The sequence below is a fragment of the Desmodus rotundus genome, chromosome 13, assembly GCF_022682495.2.
Source record: "Desmodus rotundus isolate HL8 chromosome 13, HLdesRot8A.1, whole genome shotgun sequence".
Classification (NCBI taxonomy): domain Eukaryota; kingdom Metazoa; phylum Chordata; class Mammalia; order Chiroptera; family Phyllostomidae; genus Desmodus; species Desmodus rotundus.
The window spans coordinates 94,356,070-94,376,347 of record NC_071399.1 but is presented as its reverse complement, the minus strand read 5'-3'; the positions used below and the strand labels follow the sequence as shown (position 1 = coordinate 94,376,347).

The 20,278-nt window shown below is 46.8% G+C and overlaps 1 protein-coding gene across 9 annotated transcripts in view; it reads right to left on the bottom strand.

The window, feature by feature from the left end:
- BCL2L13 (BCL2 like 13) overlaps window positions 1–20,278 on the bottom strand; it is a 49,088-nt gene that overhangs the window by 26,434 nt on the left and 2,376 nt on the right. For 4 of the 9 annotated variants that reach the window (XR_008425955.2, XM_045200443.3, XM_053916810.2 and 1 more), the window contains exons 1-2: window positions 18,538–18,803; window positions 10,888–11,056 (exon numbers count right to left, since the gene is read on the bottom strand). Coding sequence is in view for 8 of the 9 variants with exons in the window: in XM_045200443.3 (XP_045056378.2) it covers window positions 10,888–11,008 (121 nt within the window). In the remaining variant the exon portion in view is untranslated. Of the gene's footprint in view, window positions 1–10,035; window positions 10,193–10,887; window positions 11,057–17,852; window positions 18,505–18,537; window positions 18,804–20,278 lie in introns of those variants that run through there. The other 5 variants (XM_045200444.3, XM_045200445.3, XM_045200453.3 and 2 more) reach the window with 5 other exon arrangements.

Sequence of the window (20,278 nt, the reverse complement as noted above, 5' to 3'; positions counted from 1 at the left end):
GGTCAGCCCCCACCTGTGTTTTGCCTGGGGCACCCTGCGTGAGCTGAAAAGCAATCTGAGATGGCTGCTACTTGTGCTGGGCTTGGACATTCCCAGGAGAAGCAGAGCTGTGAATCTTGGCTGGCTGCTGCTGCCAGTGTTGGGCCTAGGGCTCATTGAGGCCAGCCGCTCCTTGTTTGAGAGGGTTTAGGAAGCAGTGAAGCATGAGCCAAGACCAGCCATTCATATGGAAAAGCCTCTTGGGAGGGGCCCTCAGTTGGGTGGGGTGGAGTCTCTGGGGATCTCCAAGGTCAAACAGTGTTAGCCAGGTTTATAGAGTCTCAGATAGGGCACCAGTCTGCTGGCTCTGTGGGGGGAGGGTTTAGCAAACGGACAATGGCTTCTGCTCACCCTGATGCCAGACATTTCAGTTTTTCTCTGTACACTGATGCCCCTCAAGCCGCCTCTCCATCACCAGAGCTCAGAAGGAGTGAGTATGAGTAGGTGGGTCCATGTGCAGGTTCTCTAAGAGGAACTGCTTGGGGCTCCAGAAGTTTCTTCCATCGACTCAATCTCTGCTGATTTTTGCAGCCAGAAGTTGTGGGGATTTATCTTCCTGGTACTGGAATCCTGGGCTGGGGAGCCTGGAGTGGGTCTGGGACTCCTCGCTCCCAAGATATCCCTCCCAAATTTTGATCCACCACACGTGGGTGAGGGACTAGCCCAATCCGTATCAGCACCCCTCTACCAGTCTGGATGGTTGTGGTTTCTGTAATTCTGTAGTTGTCAGACTTCCACTCTACTCCATATCTGACGGTTCTAAGTGACGGTTGTTCTGTATTTTAGTTGTAATTTTGATGTGGTTGTGCAAAGAGGCAAGTCATATCTGCCTATGCCACCATCTTGACCAGAAGTCTCATTTTAAATTTTAAGGTTACAGCCCTGGCTCAGTGGGATGTGTCAGGATGGGCGGGGGGAGGACAAAATGGCAGCCGAACTACAACCCGGAAGAGATGGCTGACGTCAAACCAGGGAACCACCAATGATGGATTGCCGCTTTGTTCAAGGAGACCAATCCCTAGCCCCCACGAAGAGAGCCAACCAGAATTTGGAGCATAAAACCCCGCCATATGCCCTGCTTGGGCGCAACTTCCTCGGCCCGCTCTGCGGACCGGGAGCCTCTCCCGGTGCACGAAACCCAGTAAAGCTCCGTACTGCCTGATTTTGTGGCTGACTGGCACTTCTTCCTCGGCGAAGCCTAAGGAAACCTTTCAGGATGGGGAGTCATTCTACAAACTGAAATGCTGTGGGTTAAATTCCCAATCAGGATACATGCCTGGTTTGTGGATTCAGTCCCTGGTCGAGGAGCTTACAAGAGGCAACCCATTTGTGCTTCTCTCTCACATCAATGTTTCCCTCTCTCTCTCCCTCCCTTTCTCTTTCTCTAATATCAATAAGTACGTCCTTAGGTGAGGACAAAAAGAAATTAAGGATACAATTCAGAATATATTCACCTAAGAAGTTTCACTAAAGAGCTACATTCCTGAATACCAGATGTTCCACGGTTTTGTATGTTTCCTGATATGATTTGCCTCTAAGAGGCTTGACTTCAAACGTTTTCCAGGCTAAAATAATCTCTGCCATGCTCAAGAATGTTAGAATTTTGATCACTGACTGTCATGAGCTACAGTGAATAGAAGTGTTCTTAAGAGAATCCTTTTTATACACACTGATATTTTTTTCAAACATGCCTACACAACACAAGTAGGGTAACAGCCATGCTGAAAAAGTTTTAGTTAGCCTCTTAAGTTCTGCAAAAACATTTCAAATTTAACACCTGCTAATTTGCTCTTGACCTGCCCTTAATCAGAAACATAGAAATGAGCATTTCAGGCACTTGCCAAAGATTACAGCCTACTGGATCTAATTTTTTTAAAAGAGTTTATTTATTTATTTTAGACAGAGGAGAAGGGGAGAAAGAGAGGGAGAAAAATATCAGCGTGTGGTTGCCTCTCAGGCAACCCCTACCGGGGACCTCACCTGCAACCCAGACATGTGCCCTGAATGGGAATTGAACCCGTGACCCTTTGGTTTGCAGGCCGGCACTCAGTCCACTGAGCCACCCCAGCCAGGGCTGTTGCATCTAATTTCTTATAAGTTTCCTGATATGACAGGTAGTCCCTCCATTTCTCTGCATTCTAGATTTTATATACCTGTAATCTAGGTCTCCAGATAGTGTTAGCTGTTTGTCTTAATTGCACTTTGGTGGCATATCCTTAGCTTTTATTCAGAATCACATGAAGAGACAGTTTTAAAACTCAGTGCTGTGTTTGATGTTGACAGCACTTTCTACTGCATTCCTCTCCCTGTGCCGTGTGCAATGAAGCTCTTAAAAGAATGTCGTGCGGCCTCTTGGAACTAAGTGCACCTCTACTTTTCTGTCTCTGCAATGAAGATTCCGAGGATTACAATGAATGGATCTACATGTGCAGGTGACAACCTGGCTGGGGAGAGAAGACACTTAAGAAAGAAGACAATAATGGGAAAGTGATATAAATTCAGAAGTATTAAAAAACAAGGTTATCAGTATATTTTGAAGCCAGCTCAAATGACAAAAGTTAAAAGACATAAGAAAATGAAAAGTCATTCTACATGACAGAGTAAGGGTCCAGACCAAACACCGCTGGGACAGTCACGAGAGCACCTGCTCGTGGTGACGGAGTTGAGAGAAGAACACTAAGAGCGAGGAGTAAGGGGAGGGAGGCCCAGAAGGGCTCTAGGCCAGGAAGGCTGTAATCGACGTTTGAACCCTGCAGCCTCACCGCAGACGTGGGCGGGTCTGGGAGCTCACGGTTGTGGGGGTCATGCTCCGCACCACGTGAAGGATGCGGGACTTGGGGATTTCGAGGACGTGCCTCGGCTCCCATTAGTTACACAGAAACAAGATTAGAAAGACCATCCTCTGGTGAGCACAATTATTACTGAATTCTAAATACATGGCTACAGTTGCTGACATACAGTGAAAATGAGGAATACGTGAATGTCTTATCTGCCATCGACCTCTTTGGCAAAGCTATATACATGAAACGCACACACACCCAACACCCACTCACACTGCCACCAAACCACAACCATGCCACGGAGTAAGGGACAACTATGTCTTGGTCCCCAGAGGCCTCACCTGCCAGATTATAGGGAAGCAGCTGACTAAAGGAACAGCAAGCTGTCACAGCTGATACTGAGCCACGTGGAAAACCCCAACCATACAAAATCTGCTGCTGTCCGGGCAAAAAAGGCCATTTATCTAGTGAGCCAGTGACACAGACAGATCTTGTGATTTGCATTTACTCACCCTCCCTCCCAGACTCAAAAGCACAGAAAGCAGCTATGCAGTAGCACCAGTGCAGCATAAACCTGCACTATCAACCCGGAGGAAACTTTCAAAACACACACAGACCTGAGCACACTAACTTCCACCCCCCTCAGTGTCAGGTGAAGAGTCAGGAGGTCAGCAATCAACCTGTGCCAGCCCTGAAATGTCCGCAGGGCTGTCAAGGTGAGCATCAAGTTAACAAATCTAGATTAGTCAGTTGCATGCACTAGACCTTCTAGAGCAAAACACTTTCTAAATCTCTGGTTCCCCAAATGAGAGGCACAAGAGTTAGCAAAAGAATCGGGTAGACACCCAGATTTCAAGAACCCCATGGAGACTCTGGTGGCCCAGGTCAGGGGTGGAGCTCCACAGTCTTTGGGTAAGTTTTCAGGCCCTTTGTCTGGACAGCACTGCTCTAGACGTCCCAGCTAATTACAACCCAGTTTTAAAAATCTACTGAACATACAGATATCATGGTTCAATTAATTATTCAACAGCAAAAGCAAATACCCTGCATGATACTATACTGGACTAGTGAGCAAGAAACCAGTTTTTTTAAAAATCCAAATTACGAAGGTGCCAACCAGATGGGGTTTTCAGGCTCCAGTGCCCCACAGCCCCAGACCCTGCGCACAGGGAAGGACTTCCAGGAGGGCAGACTCAGAGGGGGAGAACGCCGAGGACACCTGCCATGCACCCAAGTCTGGCTGCACAGAGGTCAGGGTCCAACACCTCCCACTCCTGATGGGACACCTGAGGAAGAGACGCACACCCGTCTCCAGAGAAGGGATTCTGAGGCACTGTACAGAATCTGTGTGGAAAGGGAGTCTGACACAGTAGTACTCCCCCACTGATCTACAATGCAACCCCTATCACAAGTCCAATGCCACTTTGCCAGAAATGGACAAGATAACCCTAAAATTTATACAGAACTACAAGAGAACAGCATTTTTTTAAAGGAACAAAGTTGGAGGACTCACATCTCACAATTTTAAAGCTTACTACAAAGCTACAGTAGAAATCAAGATAATGTGGTAATAGTACAAGGACATACAGATCAATAAAATCTAATTGAGAGGCCAGAAATAAATCCGTATGTTTAAGGTCAATCGATTTCTTTTTAAATTATTGATTTGAGAGAGGGGGAGAAAGAGACATCAATTTGCTATTCCACTGATTGATGCATCACTGGTTTCCCTAGTACATGCCCTGACCGGGGATGGAACCTGCAACTTTGGTGCATCGATGCTGTAACCAATGGAGTCACCCGACCAGGGTGAGGGTAACTGATGTTTGAGAAGTGTACCAAGGCCATTCAATGGGGGAAGAATGGCCTTTTGCACAAATGGTGCTGGGACAACTGGGTATTCCCATGCAAAAGGATGAATCTGGACCCCTACTTCACACCATATACAAAAATTAACTCAAAGTGGATCAAAGATATAAATGTAAGAGCTAAAAGTATAAAATGGTTAGAAGGGAACCTACGTAAAAATGTGCATGACCTGGAATTGGGCAACAGTTACTAGATGTGAAACCTACAGCGTAAGAATCAGAGAAAACACAGATTGGTCGGACTTTGTAAACACTAACAACCTCCTGCAGGTCAGAGGACACCACCAACGTGCAGTGAGAGGACAGCCACAGAGCGGGAGAGTAGCTGGAAGTCACATGTCTGGTCAGGGACTGGTGTGCAGAGTAAGTTCTTGTAACCCAACCACAGAGAAACAAATGGTCCAAACTAAAAATTGACAAAGGATGTGAATACACATTTCTCCAAAGATATACAAATGGCCAATAGGCACATTAAAAGATATTCAACATCCTTAGGCATTAGGGAAATGCAAATTAAAACCACAATGCAATACCACTGCACAGCCACTGGGAAAAGGAAAACTGTAACAAAAAATATGGACGACAGCAAGTTTGGCAAAGATGTGGAGAAAAGGAACCCTTGGACACTGCTGGAAGGAATGCATGATGGGGCAGCCACTGTGGAAGACACCTTGGCAGTTTCTTACAAAACTAAACACACTCTTACCATACCTTCCAGCAATCATGCTCCTTGGTATTTACCCAAATGAGCTGAAAACTTCCATGTACACAAAACCTTCATACAACTTTTACCAGCTTTATCCATAATGGCCAAGACCTGGAAGCAACCAAGATGTGCTGCAATAGGGGAACGGGTAAATAAACTACGGTTCGTCCATACAGTGGAATATCATTCTGCAGTAAAAAGACATGAGCTACCACAATGACATACCACTTCGTCCCCATCAGGATGATATTAGAAAGAGTAAAACACAGAAAACAACTGTTGGTGGGGATGTGGAGGAACTGGAATCCCCATGCACTGCTGATAGGAATGTAAAATGGTGCAGCTGCTGTGGAGAGAAGTGTGACAGTTCCTCCAAAAACCAAACACAGAATGACCATGTGACCCAACAATACTTTATGTGGGTTTACCCTCCAGAGCAGTGACAGCAGAAACCCAGAGAGCTGTAAGCCAGGAGGTACAGGAGCATTACTCACAACAGCCAGAAGGTAGAAATAAACCAAGTGTCCACAACAAATGAATAGAAGAACAAAACGTGGTATATGCATTCAATGAATACGAGGGAGGACCCCAAAATAAGACGTTTATAAAAAAATTGGTTATTTATTTTTACGTGTTTAAACTTCAGTCACCTTCAACTACTCTCCATTTGATGCAATACACCTATCGAGACTTTTTTCCACTGCTAAAAAGTCTATTTTTTTTCAAAGATTTTATTCATTTTTAGAGAGAGGGGAAGGGAAGGAGAAAGAGAGGAAGAGAAACATCAATGTGTGGATTCCTGTCCCATGCCCCTGACCGGGAACCTGACCCACAACCCAGGCATGTGCCCTGACTGGGAATTGAACCAGCAACCGATTGGTTCACGGGTCAGCACACAATACATTGAGCCACACCAGCCAGGTCTGAAAACAGTCTTTAAACTCATTGATTTTGATGCCTTATAGTGCTTCTGCCATTTTTTTTTGTTTGTTTCATATCTTCTACATTGTCAAAACGTTTCCCTTTGAGAACGTTTTTCATCCGTGGAAACAAAACAAAGTCACTCGGGGTGAGATCGGGGAATAGGGAGAGTGGTACACGGGGCTCATGATGTTTTTGGTCAGAAACTGCTGAACACTCAGCGTGTGGTGTGGGCAGGTGCGCTGATAAATCAGCCATCATGAAATGGGCAAACACATTCAAAGAGTCTTCAAAAATATTCACTGAAGCCAAACACGGCCTCTCACAACAACGCCAGCTGGTGCACTGATACAGATGGGTTCCTAGAACACTCACCTAGCAGGGGAAGCCTGTACTACAAGGGGCCTGCCCTCCAGAAGAAAATTCCATTTTCTGGGGGGACCCCCTCAAAAAAGAAATGAAATCCTGATATAATTCTACAACATGGATGAACCTTAGACATTAGGCTAAACAAAATGAAGCAGACACAAAAGGACAAATATTGCCTAATTCAAATGAGGTGCCTAGAAGTGTCAAATTCAGAGAGAGAAAGTAGAGTAGTAGTTGGAAGGAGGAAGGGAAAATGTGGAATTACTGTTAAATGGTTAAACAAGTAATAAACCAGTATCACAACTACATGTTTTTGATAGTCACATTACTAATTACCACACATGAAGTTCCCTTCCTAACCTAAGAGAGCAATGTCTTTTTTAAAAGTTAATCTTTATTGTATTTTTTCCATTAAGAAATGTCTATTAAATCCAATTGATTACTATAGTATCAAGGCTCTATATTAATCGTATATGCAAAGTTGAGCACAACAGAAGTTATTTGACTCAGCAGGACTTGAACTAGTCAGAATATGTTATCCTTAACATGGTCGACGATACTCAGCACAAACTAACACCGTCTAGAAGAGCTGACTCGTTCTGTAAAAGTGTAGTTAACCACTTGTAGAAAAGTCTGCAGGCTGTCGAGCGCAGCTCAGGGAACACAGTCGACCACACTGTGCAGGACCACGTAACTAGGCAGGGCGTCAGGCGGGCACTGGGGTCACTGGGGGCAGCACTCTGTGAAGTGTGACTGTCTGACCCCTGCGCTTCGCACCCGAAACCAGGACAAAATAATACTGAATGTAAACTGTAATTGAAAAATAAATTTTTTAAAGGTGAAATAAAAAAGGTCTGTATACAGCACATGCTTCACTTAGGAAAAAATGAAAGACATTTAATGTGACAGAAATCGTGAGTCACGAATGTGGCCACCACCTCTCGCCTCCTCTTTTCCTCACACTTACTGCTTCCTGGGCTGGAAATGAACCAGCCCATATCACGCGGATGAACGATGCAGCAGGTCCTGGTTGTAACAGTGTGGCACAGAAGTGAACTCTGTGTCACATTTTATTTTTATTTTTGATTTTAAAAGTCTGTCCTCCACTGTAGCTACCAGAGCCAGGGAGCTGGCACAAGTCCTAGGTGGTCAGTGGTCAGTCTGAGTCCCCTCATGCGGGCTGTCACGGGTAACAGCCTGGTATTGGACCCCATCCTGGCTCAAGAGGGAGGACCCCATACGGTTGCCAACACCTCCTGGGGAGGGGGCTACTTACTAATACTGCTGGGTCTGAGAAAGACCCTCAGGCCCCCTTCGGTCTGTCCCCTGGGCAGCATCTGGGCTCTAGCGCATGGCTGAGGTCAGTGCTACAGAGCCAGCGGCATTTCCCGGGTGGCCCAGCTATGTGAGCCGGACTGAACGGACGACAGGGCGTCACTCCACTGCACTTAGTCCAGAGGGTAGACAGTGAGGAGTACCCGCCTGCAACGAGTCCCAAGCACCCCCATATCCTTGGCTCAGGGTGACCCCTGAAAACCTAACTGTCCTGACGCTGAGCCATCTCTGCAGCATACGCAGGTGGAAATGGCCACAATGTGACTGCGGGCCCCTGGGGAAGGGGTTCCCCGCAGTGCCCCGTGGAGCTTGTGGGCAGAGGACCAGCGTCACCATGATAACGCTCCTGGGGTCTGCTGGGCTGGGATCATGAACTGTCTGGCTCGGACCCTGCAGTCCCGATGTTTCCCTTGGCGCCCACAGAGTGCCAACAGACTGGAGTGTAAAAACCACGTACTTCCTAAAACTGACTCCCAGAATCACCCTCCCGACTGAAGTGCTGCGGCTACGCAGGCCCCACCTGACCTCAGGCCCCGCCCCCTCTGTGCTGGAGCTGCTCTCAGTGCAGCCTGCTCCGCCCAGGGCAGGTGCCTGCGAGGTCTGCACTCCTGAGGCTCAGAGCAATGGAACCCAGAGTTTCAGAAGTGACAACTAGTTTTTAGGACACTGCGTGAGAACCTAAAAAGATACTACATGGTATGACAAGCTATAGGCCACGTGTTTATTTTAAATGGCAAGACCCTCATGAAAACAGTATTATTCTTCGATTCTGTAGATTGACTCTAGATACTAATTAATCAAAAGTAAATAATTTTTTAAAAATCAGTGTAGGGTAGAAACACCCCTGGTAACCCCCATTGACGTGACCTGTTGTCGCGAGAGGCTTGCCGCAGTCTCACCGCGGAACCTCCCGAGGACGCCTGTGAGTGGGGACGGAGGCAGCGGGTGGGCTGCTCTCCAGCGTACTCCGTAGGCTGTATGCTTAAGAAGAATCGTTTATTTTTCTCCCACCCTGTTTATTAAAGTTGAAATTGAAATTCTCTAATTTATTTAAAATCAAAGACATCATTGAAATATGACTGTACAAAGACACTTGATATTTCTAGGAAACCTAAATTAAACGTTTTGGGAAGTTGCTTTAAAAATATCATTTCAGGTGGGGTATGAGAGAAACAACTGTAAAAGGATGGGGGAAAATCATAAAAATCTAGAATGACTCTTTAATCGTATTTTACACCTGTGTTTATGTTCTTACTCTACTTTAAATAAACATAAATTTGGAAACTATAAACAACAGACCCATATTAAAAAAAAAAAAAAAAAAAGGCCTTGGCCCTACTTCAAAATTACTAAGTACATGCACACTTATTAACATTTTAAAATAAAATTTCTTCTGTGTGACTCTTTATGTATGATCCCCTCTTCAATCAACTTTTTCAACTGCAGCCCTACTGCCAGGGCCAGCGACCTAGCTAGGCCTCTACAGCAAACCCGAACTGTACGGCAGTGCTTCCGAGTGAAAGGAAAAGAAAAGAAAAGATCTAGACATACAATAAAGGAGATGAACACAGAAACATGCTTTAAAACTGTGAAAAAAATTACAAATAATTGATTGCAACTATGTGTGAACATCAATAAAGATCATAAGACAACAGAAAGTACAAGTTGTGTGAGTGTGGCCACATAATAAATTAGACATTTGGTGTCACATTTTCTTTCATGAGTTTTAAAAGTCATTTGGAAGCCCTGGCTGGGTGGTTGGTTGGTTAGAGCATCATCCCAATATGCCAGGATTGCAGGTTCAATCCCTGGTCAGGGCACATGCAAGAAGCAACCCATGAATGCATAAATAAATGGTACAACAAATCGATGTTTCTCTCTCTCTCCCTCAAATCAGTGATTTTTTTTTTCAAGTCATTTTGAGGTAATTTTGTTTAGAATAGTAACCTACCTTGGGCACTTTAAATATGATTCGATATTTAAGAATACAACACCCCTGCCCTGGCCAATGGCTTGCCTGGCTGGAGCATCATCCGGTGCACCAAAAGGTTGTGGGTTCCGTCCCTGGTCACAGCATGTGCGGGAGGCAACCAACTGATGTTTCTCTCTCACACTGATGTTTCTCTTTCTCTCTCTCTCAAATCGATGAACATATTCTCAGGTGAGGATTAAGAAAATAAATTTAAAAAACTTTTTAAAAAACCATCAGATATGAGACTTCATTGTTTAAATCTAATATCCTTAAAAAAAAGGCAATTCAAGAGACTAAACTGTATTATAAATTGAAACTCATTATGTGATTCTAATGCACATCTTATTAAGTATGCAATCCCTAACGACAAGTGGACTTGTTTATTTACATGTATGTAATAGGTTTTGTCCCAAGGGCAACCATTTAGAACACCCAGCTCCTGCCCTGGCCGGGCAGCTCAGCTGGCTGGGGGTCATGGTGGGGGCACAGGCCTGGGTTGCAGGCTCAGTGCCCAGTAAGGACACATAGGAAAGGCAACCAACTGATAATGTCTCTCTCTCACATCAGTGTTTCCGTCCCTCTTTCTCCCTCCCTTCCCCTCTCTCTAAGCCCTCTCTTCTCTCCCTGCCTCTCTCTCTAAAAACAATGAAAAAAAGGAACTGGGTGAGGATATAAAAATAAGAAACTAAATAAATACATACATAAATAAATAAAACAAAACATCAATCTCTTAAAAAGCATTTAAAAGTAGTTGCTTCTGGGAACGGATCAGGGGATGGGAAGAGCGTACTGGTACCGTGTGAGCACCTGAACAAGTATAATCGCCTGGATGTACATGCTGTCACACAGGAAGCCCCCACCACTACTTAATACAAGCGCCTCCGCCGAGGACAGTACCTGGGGCTGAGGAGAGGCGCTGCCTGTGCGGGGGCCCCTGAGAGAGGAGCCCCAAGTAGCTGAGCACCACGAACTTGGTCTCGTAGTGAAAGCCCGCGGGCACAGCAGCAGAGGACGCCATGGGGTGGCGGCGGCGCTCCGGGAAGGTCTGCGGGCAGAGGTGCGCAACCTACGGCAGAGACGCGTTCTTTCAGTTTAAAGTCGGTTACATGCCAGTACATTTTCCCACAGACTCCAATTAGTCAACTAAATACCAAAACAAGTACTTGCCAGACTCCTCTTCTCAGTAATGTTTCAAAAATGTACTTACCAGCGGTCATGCCCCGCCCTGCGCACCAACCCCAGCGCATGTTCTCTCCTTCCAACTAATAACGCCTCCTCGACGTCAGCGAGGTCCCTGGCCCCCCAGCTGCGGTCTGTCTCCCAGTCTCCTTTGCACCATGATGCACCAAGCTCCGCCACGGGCCTGTGAGCGGACGTCCTTCTCTCTGCCCTGTGTGGGTCTTTCCTGAGAGACTTCCTGCTCCCTTCTTCCTAGGGCTTGAGATGTGAATGTGGCAGACACCTCGCTTTGACGTGCAAACCAGGACGCCACTGTCGGGGGCCACGAAGCAACTAGACAGAAGGCTCCTGGGTCCCTGGATGACCATGTGCAGCACAGCGGCCTCGGCAGCCTTGACCACTAGCTTCTGAACTGTTATTTAAGCTCCTATTTTCTGAATCTCTTCGTTATGCCTCCTAATTTGTTTCCTAATCAACACAAGTACAACTTTTTCACGTAGACTTAGTAGCGGTTTTACCTGCTATGTACCTTTTTAAAAAAGATTTTACTTATTTACTTAGAGAAGGGAAGGGAGGGAGAGAGTGAGGGAGAAAGAGAGTGAGAGAAACATCCACGTGTGAGAAAACATCGATGAGTTGCCTTTCATACACGCCCCAACCAGGTCGACCGTTGACCCAGGCTTGTGCCCTGACCGGGAATCGAACCAGGGACCTTTTGGTTTGCAGGGTGACACTGAACACCAGTCAGGGCAACACCGTATCATTAACTACAGTCCCCATGCTGTACATTTTATCCCCACAAATGACTGATCCCTACTGTGTACCTTACTAATTGTTTCCAACCAAAAGATGTTTCCAAATAACTTTATTTTCTACTTAAAACAAAATACGGACTGCTTTAAGATCTCAACAATTATCCAGTAAAAGAAAAAGATCTGGATAATCAGCAAACAATAGGAATAAAGCCAGGCAAGGCTAGCAAAATTTAAGATCTGCAACAAGCAAACAGAGAAATGTCCTAGAATGATTACTGTTTCTATCTTCTCGGGGGTAATGCTACAAAATTACACCAAAATATCCAACAAATCAAACAATATGCCTTGGACTGCCCAGCTCAGCTTTAAAAGTTCCCAAAAGCTTCAGAAAGGTATTTCAAAATATTTCCACATTCTCCAAAGAAAGGGGCAAGTGCTACGGCTGACACCACAGGAACACAAGCAACACCCGTGTTCTCACGGGGTGTGCAGAATATTCGGTCACACTTTCACCAGGTTCCCCAGTGCTTTAACGGGTTTTCACCTTTCTGTTTTACTTTCTTGCCAGCCTGTCATCTGAACCAACTTCTGACCTCGGCAGCATCCTCCAGGACACTGTCTTACTAGAAAACAAACCCCCACTACAGAGGCTACGATGGGCTAGATACTCTCCCCCTGTCCTGGTCTGTAGCACCCAGAGGACGAGAGGTGGTCTAGGTACAGCCCAGCCAGAGGGTCACACCTAGGATTTGGGCTCTGGAAGACATTCAAGGTAATTTGCAGAGAAGGCAGTGGTGTGGGTCTGCAAAGTTGCTGACCACCCTAGTCCTGTGGCTAGACCCTGGCAGAGGCTGCAGTAGGACAGCCCTTGGTTCCCACCACATTCCCAGCTGTCCCATCCATTCTGAGAGACGCCCTCCCTGTAGGTGCCTGTCCGCACACATGAGTACTGCGGGGCCACATTGTGTAAGCGACCAAGACCTAACTGGGACCTACTGTTCTTAAAATTTCTAAGGCAGTTTCCCAACAATTGTAACACGCTGCATTCTCAATTTACAGTTTAGAAGACATTCCAATTCTACAAAGCCCTCATACTGACCTGGTAACTATATCTATTAAAATAGAAGACAATGCCTTCTGACAATTTTGTTTTGGTGTGTTCATTCACCAAGTGCCTTAAGATACAAGGCTCACCACAGGTATCAGATACAAAGACAATCACCTGCCCTCAGGAGTTTTCAATTAAGGAGAACAAAACAAAAATATATAAACAAACAAGAACAACAGAGTTCTGTGACACAAGTCAGTATGCACCAAGTGGAAGACAGCAACCCAGCAGAGGAAACAGGCAAGCCTCCCTGGGGAAGGGGAAGAGGAAGTGGAAATCAGAAAAGGCTTTGTTAAGTAAAACCTGAGCCCCGTGGGGATGTGAAGAGGCATCCACTAACCGAACCAGCAGGGCAGTGGGAAAGGGATGGACGTGAGAGGTAAAGCAGGACAGAAAAAGGCACAGTATGGAACAGCAAGGACAACACGCGAACCACAGCGTCTGACACAGCTGTGTCCTGCGCCAGAGGGGGTGGGCTCAACAGGCCTAAGCAGAAGTCAGCGTCTGCTGTGCCAGTCTGGCAGGGGAGGCTAGGAAGCTTGCGTTGGATCCTATACACCAGGAGTTATTGTAGCCGTGTCCATGAATGAACCTTCTAAAACTGTGTGCAAAGTCCACGTGCATGAGCCTTTTTTTTTTTTTCTGGAGAGAAAAAACACTCCATTTCTTTCATTTGATTCGCAAATTAGGTAATGATGTAAACAGGCCAAAAACTACTGCAGAACCCCTTAGAAATTACGGAAGGGCTTTAAGCCATAGAAGCATATTAACACATCCTACAGTACTTTACAAATTCACTCTGGAGCTGGTGTGGGAGATGGAATGGAGATGGAAGGCAAGGACACAAGGTAGAGGAAGATGGGAAACATCTGAATGAAATAGGCTGGAGCTAGAGAGGAACAGCAGCAAGGGGAAGGTGATGGACAGGAAAACAGGCCAAGTTCAAAGGTGTGTCAACTAACTCAGTGAGACACTAACTGAGTGAGCTGTGTGGAAAATGGTATCATTCCTATTTCTCAAGTCAGATGGTACAGGAGAAGGGCTGGTTTAGGGACAAGGGCACCAAGTTCACTTTGGTGCACGCTGAATTTTAGAATGCCTGTGAGTTGTCCAGGTGGAGATGTACAACCACTAGTTGGATACTCAGGGCTTAAATGCAGAAAGAGGTCTAGACTGGAGACACAAAGCTGTACCCACATGAGGCAGCGGGAAGGATGGGAAGGGCGCCAACATCGCAGGGAGTAGGGAAAGGGGCTACAGAGTTTGAAAACACAGGAAACCTACTGTTTTCAGATTACAAAGTATAGAAAATAAAGCTCAGTAAATCTTCAATCTTATTTGTATCAATGACTCTCAGTGATGGGCTGGGAGGGAAGAACTCTATACCCCTCATCCCCATCCCAAACACGACCACTAGAGTAAGAGGCAGAGGAGTATTTATTTCTCAGAAGGACACATGATATGAAAAAGAAATACAATCAGAACTCAGGGCAACACTAACATTTCAGGGGTGGCCAAAAGGTGAGCTGGCAGAGGACAGTGGCAGCCGAGAGCTGGGAGAAGACCAGGATGGAGTGTGCCGGGAGTCAGGCAGGGGGCCAGCATGTGGGTGGAACATCCAAGAGGGAAAGTGCCAGGGTCCCACTCATGGCTGCAGAGCTCTGGGTGAGTGGGAAAGTAGGTCTACTCTTTCAAAGACAGAGCTAGGTTTGCAGGGAAGAAATGGAAGAGGCGAGAGAGGAGCAAAGGGGCTGCTCCTCTGCTCTGTTCTGTTTCTGTACCCAATTATAGAGACTTAAGCATTTTTACAATTAGTTGAGAAAAAGCCAATGAGATATAAAGAAACACAGAGCAAGGGATAAATTATGTAGAAAAGTTCCAAAACAGAAGGGGGGGGAACAGAGCAACTTAGCGTCAAAATGTAAGCTTTAAAAAGTCTAAGAATTGCCCTGGTTGGGTGGAGTGTCGTCGGTCCAGTGGACCGAGAAGTCACAGGTTCCATTCCAGGTCAGGGCACACGCCTAGGCTGTGTGTTCCATTCCTGGTCCAGGTGTGCACAAGAAGGCAACTGATCGATGTTTCTCTCTCCCCGCCCCCAACCTCCTCTCTAAAATCAATAAATATATCCTCACTTGAGAATTAAAAAAATATGTTATTAAAAAAAAATATATATATATAGTGATTTATACCACCTACCTCAGACATACTAATTTAGAATGTCATGGTAATGGTAAAAAATACAATAAAGATAAAATAAATAAATAAAATAACAGAATGTCATACCTATATTATATTCCTTACCTACCCCTTAGGACCATAACAGAAACACATTACAATTTAACATGTTTAATTAAATTAATTCAGGAAGCTCTTTGTTTTTAGGCCATTTCTTTCCACTATAATAAAGTTATAATGTAACAAGATTATTTACTACTCCAGCAATATGGAGTTGAACTGATCTATAACCCTGGTTTGCAAAGAGAGAAATAAAAATCCAGATATCTCAGCCACAAATCAAAACTTGTAATTTTAAACATTAACAAAGTAGTGTGGTTACCAGACCTCTAGTCTCAAAACTCAATGGTGGTCTGAATAGGGAACTTTTTTTGAAGTTCCACAAATTAACATAAATCCAATAACTATTTTTTTAATCCATGCTTTATTATCTCCTACAGAATTCTAAGACTTTCTTCAAAATTAAAGTAAAGTTAAATAATCCTAATGAAAATTGTGAAATTACAATCCACTCCCCCCAGCTGAGAAATGCAACTGAGCAAGCTGTCATTTTTAAAGCTCACCAGGCTCTACCTATTCTAATGCAGGCCATCCCTTTCCAACTCAAACACGCCGATTTGAAACCCTGCAGTTCAGCCCTGGCTGGTGGAGTGCAGCGGACTGCAGCGCGGCCTGTGAACGCCCCGGGTTCGATTTCCGACAGAGCACATACTTGGGTTGCAGGGCAGGTCCCCACTTGGGGGTGTGCGAGAGGGAACCAATCAACTGACGTCTTTCTTGCACATGATGTTTCTCTCCCCCTCTCTCTCCTTCCCTTCCCGTCTCTCTAAAAATAAAACCTAAAGAGTTGCCAGGGAGCAGTTTCTCAATCTGTTGAGATTTTGGCTTCCCCACAATTGTTGTCAATTTGCCTCAAATAAACTCATAAAAATTTAAAAATCAATCGATCAACCAATAAATAAATAAAGCTGCCCGAAATGCTCTCTCATCAGCTGGCACTCACTCTCCCCACAGACACACGCAGACTGACTTTCACAGTGAATCCCTGGGGCTCCCGGACGTTTGCCGACAGCTGGTGTCACAGGGAGGCCCAGTTCAGCTACTGTTACACTCCCAGGTCTGGGCCAGCGAGAAAGGAAAGCACCTGTCTACACAAACACCTGCACGTGAGTGATCACAGCAGCACTGTATGTGTAACAGCCAAAGCACGGAAATTACTTCCCATCAACTGATGGATACAAAAACGGAGCAGCTTCATACAGTGGAAGAGCATGTGGCCATGAAACGAGACGAAGTGCAGACACGCGCCACAGCCCGGTGGAGCCCTGAGAACGCTGCGCTGAGGCCCTGGGCCACCGCGCACACGCCTGGGTCAGGTCCCTGGTTGGGGGCGAGTGAGAGGCAGCCAACAGATGTTTCTCTCCCTTTCTCTCTCCCTCCCTTCCCCTCTGTAAAAATAAATAAAAATAAAGTCTTTAAAAAATTATGCTAAGTAAAAAAATCACAAAGTCCACATGTGATATAATTCCCTTTATGCGAAACGTCTGTCCAGAATCAGAGACTCTACTGAGATGGGGTAATACAGTGGCTGCCCAGGCCCGGAAGTAGGGAGACTGGGGGGTCAAGAAGGGCTGCTAAGGGGGCTGGGTTTCCCTTTGGGGTGGCGATGGTTGTGCACACAGGGAAAGTACTAAAAACCACTAAATTGTGCAACTGGTAAGTTCTGTATGTTAATTATATCTCAATAAAGCTGTTAAAAAATAGTTTTGACAACTCTTTTTAAGAGTTGTCAAAACTCTTGGAACTCTTAGTCACCAATTACTTGGAATAAGATATAAATCAAAGTCATGTTTAAAAAACAGTGATAAAAACAGAACAGCAGTAGTTAATGATTGTTTAAAACTTGTTTTGTGCCCTGGCCAGGTGGGTCAGTGGGCTGAGGGGTTCGATTCCGGTCAGCGGGAAGCCCGGGGTGTGGGCTGGATCCCTGGTCCTGCGTGTACAGGAGGCAACTGATCGATGTTTCTCTTTCTCTTAAAAAAAAAAAAATCAATAAACATATCCTCGGATGAGGAATAAAAAACCAAATAACTAAAATTTGTTTTGTAGGTCTACGTTATTGGGCAAGAAACACATTTTTTTAGGGCAATGACTATCACTGCTGTAAATCACCGTCTGGTTATTTGGTAAATATTAACCCACATGCTGGTAAGCTCATCTTGTCTGGACTGAACTGGCTGGACTCAGCCTCACAAAGCTTCGCACAGAATTCAGTTATCAGGGTACAACCCTCCGAAAGACAACAAGTCATTTGGGTGGGCGGGGGGAATGCTGGGGGCAGCATGCGACCGAACAGAGTAGAAGAATCTGCAAACCCCTGGAAGCATATCATCACAGGGAGGCTGTTTCATCAGGCTGGACCGGTTCCCCTTTGCAGGTGTACGTGCGCAGTGGCTCCGCGGCCCCGCCTCCACCAGCCTTTGCTCAGTTTTCCGGGAAACCAGAGAAGAGGCACGACGAGGGTGTGGCCGCAGGACGAGTTGGGGCAGAGAGAACGTGCCGGCTCACGAGCAACCTCCACCAACCTCCGGGGAGCCTCATCGACGACCGCACTCCGGCTTCCAGGCTGATTTGCTCGACAACCCGAAGGGGAGGTTTATGGCCTCCAGGCGGAGACAGCCAGGTCCGCAGCGGGAAACGCGCGCTCTTGCGGGAGCAGCCAAGGCTGGAGACAGCGGGCCAGGCTGTCCGGTCTCACCCGAGGTCCCAGCCTCGGCTCGGAAGCCTAAGCGGGAGAGGAGCGGAGAGTTCCCGTGGAGCGGCGAGCAACAGACGGCTAGGAGGCGTGGACCCGGGGTAGTGTGTAACAACAATCATTATCATCACTGTCCTCATCGTCGGTGTCAGCACGTCAGTGCGGAGAGGATAAACGACTCCAACGACTAGGGCCGGCAAAGCTGACCCGGAACCGCTCTGAACGAACTCCTGCTTCTGACAGAAGAGCCGCGTTTCGGGGTGAGGGCCCCCCGCCGGTCGCCACCCGCCACCCGCTCAGGAAGCCCCGCTCCGCGCGCGACCGCGGAGAGACCTGGCCGGACAAGTCCAGCTTCGAGAACGCTCGGGCGACACCCATGGACACTCCCGCGTCCTCGGAACCGCTGAGCCGCCGGCGGTCCCGCACCGTCTCCAGACACCTTCCCACCCCGTGAAAGCCGCCGGCGAAGCTGGGCGAAAGCCCGCTGCGCGCGCCCGGAACCCCAATCCCCTCACCTGGCCCTGGCCCAGAGGAGGTGGAAGAGGCGGCAGCGGCGGCGGCACTTGTTTCTCAGAGTCCTTCCACCAGCGGCGCGGGCGGCTGCGACCCGCGGCCCTAATCTACCGCCGCCGCCATGTTGGAGGGTTAGGTCACCGTCGGCGTGATTCCGTCACCGCCGGCGTAGCAGCGGGCGGGGTCGCCCAGGGACGCCGGAAAAGGCGGCCGGGGTTTCCCGATCGGAAGTACGAGCCATAGAGGCCTGGAGGTCTCTTCGCGCAGATGTGACCCGGAAGAGCCGGCCTCTCTCGGCCTCTCTTCCCGGGAGTCGCTCAACTCTATGACCCCTGGGATTGGCCGAAGTGGTTGGCGGCGGCTGGAAGGTGGGTGGGTTCTTTACCGCTGTTCCGACAGAGAAGCTGGAGACTCCCGCGGACGGAGCGTTGCTGCGTCCGCAGAACACGTTCTGTGTCCACAGACAAGCGTATTCGAGAAGTGTCAGGAGAGCCGCGGAGCTGGCGGCCAGTGGTTGGGAAAGCGCCCTTCAAAGCTGGGATTTCTGGGGTAGGGATGGGGTGGTGTAGAGAGCCCGTTCTAGGGGCGGGGGACGGGGAGACCGTGGTTGAGCAGAGACACTGTGGAGATAAAAGGGGCCGCCAGTAGTAATCTGTTTTGTTCTTAGCACCTAGCGTTGGACATGAAATAGACTGTGTTATGGGAGATCTACCGGCCCAGCTTCTTTGCGGGGTTTAGTCGAAAGGGTGTAATATCCAAACCTTGCCAAAGCTAACCTCAGGACCGGATGCCGTGACTAACCACCCCCTGCCCCGTGCCTGCCAATCAGTGGAGACCACGACCTTGAAAGGACACTCCTGGAAAGCTGATGAATAATCTAGTGTATCCTCCCAAACCTCTCCTAAAATCCCTGCTTTATAGAACAGTTAAAAATTCTTAGGCAGTTGTGTGTCTCTTCGTCAAAAACCAATGAATATATCCTTGCGTGAGGATTTTTTAAAAATTAAGTAGGGAATGAAAGGAAGACTACATGATAGTGGAAGAAAGCAAGGTAGAGACTGGATTATAGGATGGTTGGCAACATTATTTGTTCTGAAGGTAGTTAGAATTTACACGTGGATGCACAGAAACAATGTACAGGGCTTGCTGGAGGCTAAAATAATCCTTTAGCGAAGAAGTTTTATGTGTGGGGGCGGGACTACACATCATTTCCCGCCCAGTTAGGAATTTATGATGAGATCACTTCCTGAGGTTAGTTTTTAGACAACCCCTTTTTCTTCCTCCACAGTACTTTACTGTACTTTTTTAATGTCTCAACATTGTAATAAATGATACAGATTAGCACAGTTTTCCAAAAAAAAACAAAAGCACATTGATTTTGACTGTGCCACATCTGCTCCAAACATTAATTTCATAAGTGATTATACATGTGTCATCAGATTGTTCCTTTTACTCCCAAACCCGTTATTTGCAGAATACTTAAAAATAAATGGTAGGAGAGTCTGTAATAAAAAAGAGTGATATCGCCTCACGCTGACCTAGGGATGATACAGGGAGGCATAATCCTGGAAATGTCTCTCTGAGATGGTGAAGAGTGAAGTTATTAACGCAAACGCTAGCAAGGCGAGAGAAACGAACATCTGGCGTGGCTTAGTTCATGAGAATCCTGAACCAGATGAGGTCCACTTCGTGGGTTTCTGTTGCCCTGAAGTTTTACCATCCTGTGGCTGAACCCTCCTCCTT